General features: G+C 35.5%; 1 protein-coding gene across 6 annotated transcripts in view; it reads right to left on the bottom strand.

Moving 5' to 3' along the window:
- Nucleotides 1-7284: 7284 nt before the first annotated feature.
- adgre5a (adhesion G protein-coupled receptor E5a) overlaps nt 7285-12077 on the bottom strand; it is a 201719-nt gene continuing 196926 nt past the window's right edge. For all 6 annotated transcript variants that reach the window (XM_073856942.1, XM_073856941.1, XM_073856944.1 and 3 more), the window contains 2 exons: nt 11063-11158; nt 7285-10668 (listed from right to left, as the gene is read on the bottom strand). In XM_073856942.1, coding sequence (XP_073713043.1) covers nt 10627-10668; nt 11063-11158 — 138 coding nt within the window. In that variant the 3' untranslated portion in view covers nt 7285-10626. The remainder of the gene's footprint in view (nt 10669-11062; nt 11159-12077) is intronic.

The raw sequence follows: 12077 nt of genomic DNA, 5'->3' as shown, positions 1-12077 counted from the left end.
AACCAAAAACAAACATTAGGGGAAGGTTTGGGGACCAAAAATTGTTAGCTGGGTGACGACTGTGCTGCTTTACACTGACTGTACTTTTAATTCAAGTCACATTTACTCCTGTTTTATTCTTTATAACACATTTTAAACTGTAAAAATCACATTTATTTTCTTTTAATTGTTATTTTAATTCTCATGTATCTTTGTGTTTATTGTGATTTGATTGTGTATCTCTTATTTTTACATATTTTTTGTCTCGTACATGTTGTTTTCTCATTTCTATGTAAAGCACTTTGAATGACCTCTCTGTATAAAATGTACAAATAAACTTGCCTTGCCAAAGTGATGTAGAAATCAATAAAAAAAGCACAATCAGTTGGAAACCAATGTCACCAAAGATGAAATAACTGTGTTTTTAAAGCTATTCTCCACAGAGAGAAGGCATATTGTCCTTAAGGCAATTTTATGTTCATAATGGAAGCGAGAGGGAACATAATTAAGATAAGCCTTCTGTTCATCTCTCTCTCTCTCTCTCTCTCTCTCTCTCTCTCTCTCTCTCTCTCTCTCTCTCTCTCTCTCTCTCTCATGCTTTATTTAATAACAGTACCATTATAGGGCAACAAAGTTCAGTTCACCAAACCTTTGCTTAAACTGAACTGCTCAATGTTTCGGTTCTGTGAATCATCATAATGGCAAGTTTTGCTTCATGAACTTGTACTGGGTGAGGTCTTTAATGTCCACTGACCACTGAAGCAGATCGTAAATTATAATCCATGTCATGTTTCTATCCACTCACAGAGACAGAGAACATTTTCTTCTATTATACCATAATGGCAGTTTAAATTTATGATAAATGACATGGTTCCTCTGAGATACTGGATAGAAAGTCAAAGTGACCTGGACACAGTGAGATTGAAGCCATCAACAGTGTGTTCACTGCCAAACTTAACTTAAATCCTTACTGAATAAATCAGTTACTTACATTCTTTGTAATACAGTAAATTGTAATACTGGTAAAGTTGCAAAAGTATAAAAAATATGCAGTTCAGTTTTAATAATAAGTTGAAAGGTAAATAGATTATTCAAGCCTAAACAGTTCTGTATGCGCTCCACATTTGTTAGTATAAACTAGTTCGCTAATTTCTAGCAGACTGAAATGTTAAAGGAATAGTTTTCAAATGTTTTCCAGACTTTTTTTCTTGACTTGAACACAAAGAGAATCACAGTTATTTCACTGTGAGAAAAAAGGTACAAAGGCTGCCACTAGGACGGTACCCTTTATAAAGATCCTATTATATTTTAACTACACATATGTACCTTTGAAGAGCTATATTAGGTACTTTTTGAAAAAGAACCTCCCCAGTGACAGCTTTCGTACCTTTGTTCTGAGAGTAATTTATATTACTGTAACGATGGATGTTTGTGCTTTTGGGAGCTTCACTGCGTTGAGCCCCATATACGTAACATGAGGGACAATGTGTAGTTTTATAAATATTTATTAGTCAAAATCAATGTCTTTATTTATAAATATGTCCTCAAATGAACTCGGCCAATGATCTGACTTTTCTTTGTAAGCTTAGAATATCTTCTCTTTACTTACATTGAACAGATAAGTCCAAGGAGGCCTCCATGTTGTTTTATTATTGAAAAACTATAATAGCAGAGAGGGACAAAAAGCACTAGCCTACCGCAACACATTTCCACAACGCGTTTTTCGTTCAGAACAAGTAAACCAGCTGAAACGGACACAGAGATCAGTGAGTACATAACGGCTACCGTAGTTGTGACATGCATTTGGAAAAGCGAGGCGCTAGAGAGCACTATTTGTTTGAATGCAAAATACAATTTCCTACTTACTGTCTCTTTAATATAAAATTATTGTGAAGAAATAAAGTCTTAATAAAGCCAATAACAATCTTTCCCTAAACCAAGTCACTTTGTGGCCATTTTGGCAATGACCTTCTGGATGTTACAGTCTCGTCTCTGTTAAAGGTATAGCGGAAGATTTTCTTTTTCCGGGTGGATCACATATATTATTGGTCATCCCAGATGTCAATCATTCTGATGATATGTTGACGTATAACCGTCGTACGTGCTCGTCCCTAGGTTTGCTTTCTGCACATGCGCACTTTCACGTGTAGGCTATATGTGTGTTGTGCTACGGTTTCAACCATTCATTGAAGCTCGCGTTCTCACTGTGTTTTTTTTTCAAAATGTCTGAGGGTCGCAAGAGAAAAGGTGTCTACAAATTGTATGACAAGAAGAGAAAGGACTATGAAGAAAGAAACAAGACAAGAGTGTTTATGGGAGACTATTTCACATGCTGGCGTGAGCTAATAGGACAGGTTGGGCTTCCCACGCGAAGTTTCTACTGGAAAGGTACATTTTGTTATGCTATTTGGAGAAATCCATTTAAAATCACTGCTAGTAAAAGTTGATGTAAGCTATGATTAGCGATGCTAGACCTGGCACAAGTCACGAACCGCACAGACACGGTAAACATGCCGACAGCAACACTAACAGAGCGAAGAGAAGAACCACCTGCAAGCTCTCTCTCTCTATCTCGTGCACGCGTTTAACAGGCGTTCCCTTTTGGGAGGAGGTAGAGTGTTGCACGTGTGCTTTTTTAAAAAAATGTGGAGGGGCGGTTCTTTTAAATAATTCGGGAAAATCTTCCGCTATACCTTTAATTCGTTTTTTCCTCATGTTTCAGTTAGTCTTCATTGCATCTGTTTCTCATTAATCATCATCATCATCATCATTGTCGTGTCCTGTGTATATACCCCTGCCTTATTTTTAGTCTTGGGCTGTGTCTCACTCAGCTCCCTTCTTCAGTAGTCAGGGTACTGATCAGGGAGTCGGCCATTTTAAGTAGTTTTAAATATAAACACAAGTATTTACAGAAATTTTTGCAAAATATCTTTATGGAACAAGATCTTTACATAATATCCTAATAATTATTGGCATAAAAGAAACATCAATAATTTTGACTCATGTAATGTATTGTTGGCTATTAATATAAATATGCCCGTGCAATTTATTACTGGTTTTGAGACTGGGTCACAATTACAATCACCTGCCTATTCAAACAGTTTCCATCATTGCTATTCAGCAGCAGCACTGCCACGGCACTAAATCTACTCCTAAAGAGATGTTTTAGCTTGTGAGCTGGCAGCCTGAAATCAATGTGGTGAGAGAGATACTGTAGACTGACTGAGCGTGTCACAAAATGAATCAGTCAAAAGAAAGATAGTCTCACAAATCAGTCTGGATGAAACGTGATATCTTGCGAATAAGTACTACAACTCACTCAATCTCACGGCAAAAATTGGAGAGTTAAAATTTCTGAGTTGAATTCAACACCTAAAGAGTAAATCTAACATATTTAGAGTAAATTGTTGTTCAGAGTTGGAGTTTTTTGACAGAGTTAATCATGCCAGTGTTAACCCAACTCCTTAAAGGATTAGTCCATTTTCTTAAAAAAATCCAGATTATTTACTCACCACCATGTCATCCAAAATGTTGATGTCTGATGTCAAAATGCAGTTTTGATACACAGTAGGCCTGCAATGTAGATTTTTTTGTAAAGGAGATGTTTTAACCGTAACAAACTATAAACCATTAAATATCTAGAGGGGGCTGAGACAGCTATCATTCAGCCTTTAATGAGCCATTTAACCATCAAAGTGATTACAAAGTTGGTGACAAACATAAAACATCATTAAAAACCCAAGTTTCGTAGAAATGAACATGTTTCATGGGAACGTGTTTAAAAATGTTCACTGAAATGTATGCAAATGCCCTATGCATAAGCAAAGCATTTGTAATTACAGCAGAAAATTGTAATCTCAAAAGTTCTTTGTATCCTGCGGTGTAGTATGTTTTTGTTGGTTTGCCACAAACTGATCTGATTCCATGATTTTGTAGAGGGTGGCAGCATAGATGGGCTAAAACAGAGGAGGAGGAGCAGATAGGCCTATGTCAGGATCAGGCATGGACATTGGATAACCATTATTCAGAGCCAACTTTAATTTGTGCTTGAGAAAGTTAATCAATGAAGCACTTTTATATTTAAATGCATCAGGAATATTAGGATTAGGAACATTAGGGTATTTATTTTGGTGTAATTTATTTACAATATTTATAAGGTCATTCCATACCAACTCACTCAGTTTTTCAGAAAGTTTCCAATTGATGTCATGGATTTTAAAAAATCATGTCCATACACCTCTCTGTTCTGTCGAATGTCAGAGCTGTACCCCAAACAGTTTTTTATTCATAAAATTATGAAATATACATATAAAGGCAAATTTGATTCTCTATATTAAGCCTCACCAATGAAAGCAATTTCAGTATGTAAGGCTGTAATTTTCACCATGCTTAGATATGACCCTTTAGTGATTTCTAGTTGACTTCTATCTGGTTTGATAAACAACATAGATTTATGGAATGGGCTACATTTATATTTCAGCATTTTAGAAATATAAAACTGGAGTAGAGCTCAGAGATTTGGCATGATTGCACTTCTTGGGGAGATGTTTTTTTTCTGGGAGGCCTGAGGTGAGTTGGCGTGAAATGACCATACTCTATAAACACTTCAATTTGAATTAAATACTATAATAACACCATGTACTATATATATATAAATCCCAGCTAATCTTTAAATTTACATCAGGTCCAGCCGGGCTAAGCCCAGGTTGTCCTTGAAGTCTAGAAACGCCCCTGAACAAAATGATTTACACTACTTTTTAGTGCTCCTGTAATGCAATCTGTAACTTTATCCTCTCTATTGCCATCTCTGTTTGAAACCTAAAATTGCATTTTACACCTTACTTGAAAAGTTTGTTGGCTGTTTCATTTAAAGAGCCACACAGATCCAAAATCGAAACTAATCTTTATTGCAGTGTGTCATGTAGCTGTCCATTAATGTAAACAACGTGTAAAGTAGTTGAACCAAAAAGAGCACGATTAATAAAGTTATTGGCTTCTAAAGCAGGGAGTCGACTCTGAATCGCTGAAATGAGTCTTTATAGGGAGTGAGTCTTCTTACTGATATTTGCCACGTCACACGAACTTATCCACGTCACATGAGATACTAATCTCCGCCTACAGCCTTGCCCGCGGGAGAAACGAAAACTATGACCCGCCCACAGCTAGTTAGTGTGTGTAAACATCAGCTCACGCTGTGTTTTCAGTTTGTGTTGTTTTCAAGGAGGGATATACTAAATGTGTCTGGCTGTGAAGAATCAGTGGTTAAAATTAATTTTTAACGGAGGGATTTAGACGTTTGGCAATGAAAGATGGTTCAGTACCCACTTTATTTGGAACAACATGCGTTTCCTAACCACAATCTGTATGTAAGTATGATTATAGCTACATACTTGCTTAAATGAGTTTAAAATGTCTATCATTATTTTTATTGCTTGGATTAATGATGAATGATGTCGTTGTCAGAGAGTCACGTTAGCAAACGGCTAGCGCATGCTCACTTACGGTTTTGCTATGACCCGGTTAGTTTACATAAATGCTTAAATGAGTGTAAAATGTCTATAGTCGTTTTTATTGCTTGGAATCTATGATGAATGATATCGTTGTTTAAACTCTATATACTGTCAGAGTCACGATAGCAAGTGGTTAACGTAACTCATGCTTACTAAGGGTTTTGCTATGACCCGGTTAGTTTACATTACAAATGCTTAAATGAGTGAAATTTTTTTACTTTTGATCGTCGTTTGTATTGCTTGTATTAATGATGAATGATGTCATTGTTTACTGTCAGAGAGTCACGTTAGCAAACGGCTTGCGCATGCTCACTTACGGTTTTGCTATGACCCGGTTAGCTTACATAAATGCTTAAATGAGTGTAAAATTGTTAGTTTCTATCGCCGTTTGTATTGCTTGGATTAATGATGAATGATGTCATTGTTTAAACTGTTAATTTACTGTCAGAGAGTTATGTTAGCAAACGGCTAATGCATGCTCACTTACGGTTTTGCCATGACCCGGTTAGCTTACATAAATGCTTAAATGAGTGTAAAATTGTTAGTTTCGATCGTCGTTTGTATTGCTTGGATTAATGATGAATGATGTCGTTGTTTAAACTGTTAATTTACTGTCTTAGAGTCACATTAGCAAACGGCTAACGCATGCTCACTTACGGTTTTGCTATGACCTGGTTAGTTTACATAAATGCTTAAATGAGTGTAAAATGTTAGATTCAAACGTCGTTGTTATTGCCTGGATTAATGATGAATGATGTGTATTGATGTTGACAATGTCTTCTCAGTAAATCATGTTATCACGAGGTCAATACATGTTGCACTATTGTTGGTCTGTGCCACTGATCTGTGGTCTGTGCGACTGATCTGTGATCTGTGCAAAGACACTCTGTCAGTTGACCAATCAGAGCAGAGTAGGCTACTGAAAGGTGGGGTTTAGGCAGACTTGAGTCGTTGAACGGCTTCACACGAATCGTTTGGGGATCTATTAGAAATGAGGTAATTTTAAATTTATATTTTGAGAAAATTACAGAGTTTTTTTTTTTACCTTGCATGTATTTAAACCTGTTGTCCGGGACTTATAAACAGTGATAGGATGCTTAAAATTGTCATCTTACTGGCTCTTTAAAGTCACCATCAATGCGTTCAGTGTTTGCATTTCATTTGCATTATAAAGGACACACCTAAAAATGACAAAATTTTGAATAATAAATTATCTGTGGGGTATTTTGAGCTAAAACGTTTACATATACACTCTGGGAACACCAAAGACTTATTTTACACCTTTAAAAAACTCATAAAATGACCCCTTTAACACTTTGTGATAAAGATCTAACTATATTGAGAGTGTTCATTTAACTCTGATAAGTGTGAAGCTACAAAAATAATGTAAAAACATTTGTCAAATTACTCTTACTTTTGACTGATAGTGTATGTTGGCTCTAACCAAAAACTGTATTGTTTACTTTAACATTTTTGTTTTCTTGTAGTAATGAAAGAATCATATTCAGAACCACAACCATTAAATTCCCATCCCTTATTAGTATGCCATAAACACCAAACGTGTAGTCAAAAGTTAACTTTTAACTTTTTTTCCTCCTAGATTTTGTATAATGAGTAGAAAAATCTAATCTCCTCTTCTGCTGGATAATCTTTTTTGTTTCACCTATGGCATCATATTTGATTCAGCAGAACCAACAGCACCGCATGAAATTTCAGATGCAAATGAATCTTGAATATCAAAGCTTCCAGATCTTATAAGCATCACATTCAAAGAGACAGATATCTGATACATGAGGAGATTTGAAATAAAAAATTTAATACACAAACATCTTATATTAAACAACAGAACAACAGCAAAATAACATTAAACAGTAAAAGGCATGTACTGCAAAGAGTCAAGTTTTAACCGTATGTGCAAAATGATGGCCAGAGATCATCATCCTGCTTAAAAGCATATAAAATCACTTATTTAACTTATAAAAATGCAACAAACAGCGCATTCAACATTTCATTTCATTAATAAAAAAATCATACTTTATATCAGTTCCCCATAAATCAAAACCATGCACAATGACTTTTCAGATCCTCCTGTTAATATTACAACAGATTATTCTTGAAAAACAAATAAACACACACTTATATGAACACTTAAATGTGACCCAAAAGAAAATCGTTATAGCCTATTTTATCATCTATGCTAATATATTTGGCGTAGATGATGGCCATAAACAGTCATTATGCCGTTTTATCTTATCCCAATTTTTTTTACTGAATTAACACTATAACTGTACAACAGTTTTAATGTGATAAATCAACAGTTTTAGTCTAATTGTTATCTATATACAGATGTGGCCATTAAAAATGCCTGTCACAGGGAGATGAATCGTGCGAGCTGTCTGTACTACGATATTTAATGTTTGTGTCTATTACAATTTAAATTGATAGCTTATTTTATTTTGGATTTTTTCTTTCAATGATGACCTGATATGTCAGCAAGAAGAATTTTGTTGGATGCCACTAGAAAAACATGCATTCTTAATGGCCACATCTGTATACATATCAGTCAAACTCTGTTTTGCAACTGCACTGACAGAAGAGTAAAAATATTTAAATCATGACTCTCTGAATATTAGTTTTAGCATTTTTATGTGGTATTTTTGAATCATGCACATAATAACAGATGGGGAGGACCCTCGAAGCAGATCTAGGCAGGTGGTGCTGGGGAAAGAGGTGGGTCAGAAATAATCCCATAGCGCGCTGCACTGAGTTTAACCAACACAAAACGGAAATAAATAGGTCATGTTGATAGGAAGGGAAGATCGATTGGCTGCGCTGCCTGCTTTATGGGAATCATGAAACTTTTTTAAACTATGCTTTGCCAATGTTGATACATTAAAGGAATAATTCTCTAGTTCTCTCGCCATCCAAGATGTATATGACTTTTGTTTGCTTTTGTTGGAAAAATGCAACTGTTCACTAAAGTGCTTGGTGTTACAACAGTATTGGGGACAGAGATTTTTTTTAAATAAACAATGCACATAAATATAAAATAAATTAAAAACATGATGTTTTAAGATCTTTGGCAAAAAATGTATGTACAGTTTTAATGATTTTGAAATGACAAATGCTCTTTCTTTAAAAGGTGCATTGTGTAACTTTCAAAGGGAAAGTTCACCCAAAAATGAAATTTCTGTCATCATTTACGTACTTTCATGTTGTTACAAACCTGTATAAATTTTTTTTCGAAGGGAGGTATTTTAAGGAATGTTTGTAGCCAAACTGATCAGAGACCCCATTTACTTCCATTGTATTATTTTTTCCTACTATGGAAGTCAATGGGACTAACTATATTATTATCAGTGGTATAGACCGTTTCATCGGGCGCACATGCTGTGACCGGGTGTGCCTCATAAGCCTTGAAAAGTGAAGCCTCTGGCTCTTTGATCGCCCCCTGGTGGCTGGCTGCAGTACAAGTCATAAACCCCACCCTCTCAATTCAAATGAATGGGACTATGCTCTAAATAAAACAATTATTTACACTTCCAATAAAAGTTTCCGAAAGATGGTTTTGGTCCTATTGTGGTAAGTTTCATTTTAGCTTGTAATTTGATGCTATAGAAACGGGGAGTGTCGTTATGATTGGCGTGGTTGAATTGGTCGAGCGAGCGTTTGGGCAGAAGTTTGATACCGCGGCTCCGCCTCTGGCTCCACGGACGATTCCTTCTGCGCATGCCTTGGCTCCTGACGTTTTTACGTAACATGGTGGCGACCATGGTTGGACATTTTTGGCTTCAATTCATTACAATGGTGGGAGGCAACGTCGCGTCGTCCATCTTTTTTTACAGTCTATGGCTGTGACGCGATAAGCGTCTGGTCCGAACTTTACTTCCGGTTTCTGTTTGTTTAATGGTCTGACCAGTTGCTGTAAACTGAACTCTTAAACAAATACCTCGTCGAAAATAACAAATGCTTTAGGTTCCTATGTAATCTACATGTTGTTTATTTTGCTTTTTAAATAAACTACTTTAAAAGGACTTTGTTGCTATTTATTCTTCGCAGAGTTTACCGGAAGTTACGTGATGACCACGGAAGCCGCGTGTTTATGTTGTTACTGCTGAAACCGTCTATATTAAGACATTACAAAATGAACTATATTTTTATTATCTTAGAATGAGACGTTTTTATCTACATACACAGCGGGTCCCCTTACATGCAATTCGACATTTTGCGCCGTCATGTTCCTACAGTAGCCGTAAACGGACAAACTGCTCTAAAGAGTGCATTTCATCTCAGGCCTAGTCCACAACGTACACAGGTATTTTTAGAAATTCAGTTTTTTCATTCGTTAAAAAATCTCACACAAACAAGCAAAAACCCAGTATGATGCAATAGCATGCCAATCCAACAGATGGCGATATATCCCTAACCATAAAGCCATGTTGACCAATCAGAAGCCATTGCAGAGGCTACATAACACAATGCAACCGAAGTTTCTAAAAATATTTTATAAAAGTTTGGTTTCAGTAACCTAATATTACATTTGCATGTGAACGAACGGCCAAACGTCATAGAAAAATGTCTGGTTTTGAAAATACCCGTGTACGTGTGAACAGGGCCTTAGACGATAAAGTGCTTGTCCTGTGGTAGCTATTGTAGCTTCTCTATGCGTTTCTAAAGGGAGAGATAAGCTGTGGACTGAGCTGTTGGTTGCAATTCAATGTCTAACAGGTAGATGGGGCTAAATACTACACACAACACCTTTAATGTGACCTGTGAAAACCCATAAGTCATTGCTTTGTAAAAAGTAAAACTGTTTGCAGTTTTACATAAAATAATTTTACACAACGTAAAGAACATTCTATGAAAATATAACTTTTATATCTTTAATACTGACTGAGTATTAGTCAAAGATTGTCAAGTCAAAGATTGATTTTAAAGTGAAATCAGTGATTGAAATCAAACTTGATTGTTCAAGCTCACAATTCGATTATGAGACTTTAGCTTGGATTTTACAAATACAAATGAACTCTTTAAACTGAACAACGATCCATATACATATATTAGCATTTACATAGACAATTAATAAAAAAAAATACTTTGCACTCAAACTTGCAAAAGCGAGTCTGTTGACAGGAGCTTAAATGCTGGATTCGCCTGTGTTCTGAACACTCTTGGACGTCTGAAAAAAAAGAGTACAGAAAGCTCATTTATATTCATAGTCACAACTAGTTATTATAGCAAGATCAACAGTTCAGTTTGACTAAAATGCTCTAGTGATCATGTCCGTCCCTCTGAAACATTTACAAACCACACAGATTAATGAGAAATGCTAATGTTATCTTTCCGAGGGTACGCTTGTATGTGATACTTGATGTCTGTATAATTGTTGTGATGACACCACTTCGACCTTTGCCCTGATTGATGATGATGTCAAAGCATCAAGTAAACAAGCCTAATGTCCACAATATATTAATACACACACTTGGACACTTACAACTGCAAACTCAAAGCACTTAGCTGATTGCATTTTAGCATAATAAGAAGTGACTATCCGGTTTTGGGAGTGACTATACCTGGCTTTTGCTTGCTTGGTTGGAACTGAACTCTGAATATTTCCTCTTCTGTGGTGTGCAGACATCTGCCAGGTATTTTACATACTCGTCTCTCACCTGTCAGGTAATGATATAGACATTACAAACAGATAAACAAAACAGTGGGGTTTGCTTTATCACCAAATTACCCGAAACACAGGTAAAAGTTTTCTTAAAGTAAACATTTTTATGTATTGCACATACTCAGCATATTTCCCTTTCGATGCAGTTAATACTAAACCCATACGGCAAAAAATTTATTTCTCTGGCCAAAAATATATGTTTTAAATATATGCTAAATATAATTTTGTAAATAGTGAAGCTTAATTAAATATATTTTAGATTTTGTTAATATATGAAGGTTTGGTTCTAAAACAAGATTTTTCTAAAATCTTGTTTTTTATTTCAATTATCAATCAATTCATTTCAATTAATATCAATCAGACTGCAGTTGGTTTGTTTTGATTTAAGCCTTCAGAAAAAAATACAGCTAAGTAGCACAATAATAATAAACATGTTCTGACAAAAAATGTAATTATTTCGAGTTATTTTGTTTTGGAACCAAACTCTTCAGATTTAGTTTTATATAGACGGTTTCAGCAGTAACAACATAAACAAGCGGCTTTCGTGGTCCTCACGTAACTTCCGGTAAACTCCGCAAAGAATAAATAACAACAAAGTCCTTTTAAATTCCTTAAATTCCTTAAAGTCCTTTTATTTATATAGCAAGCAAAATAAACAACACGTAGATAACATAGGAACCCAAAACATTTGTTATTTTCGACGAGGTATTTGTTTAAGAGTTCAGTTTCAGCAACTAGTCAGACCATTAAACAAACAGAAACCGGAAGTAAATTTCAGACCAGACGCTTATCGCGTCACCACACATGCACCCGATGAAACGCTCTATATCAACATATATTTCTACCGAGCCCCTAAGGTGACATTGGAGTAAAAAAAAATCTAAAGTTTAGTTTCATGTGCTCATATTAAACTT

The sequence above is a fragment of the Misgurnus anguillicaudatus genome, chromosome 19, assembly GCF_027580225.2.
Source record: "Misgurnus anguillicaudatus chromosome 19, ASM2758022v2, whole genome shotgun sequence".
Classification (NCBI taxonomy): Eukaryota; Metazoa; Chordata; class Actinopteri; order Cypriniformes; family Cobitidae; genus Misgurnus; species Misgurnus anguillicaudatus.
This window is presented reverse-complemented; position numbering and strand designations above follow the sequence as displayed.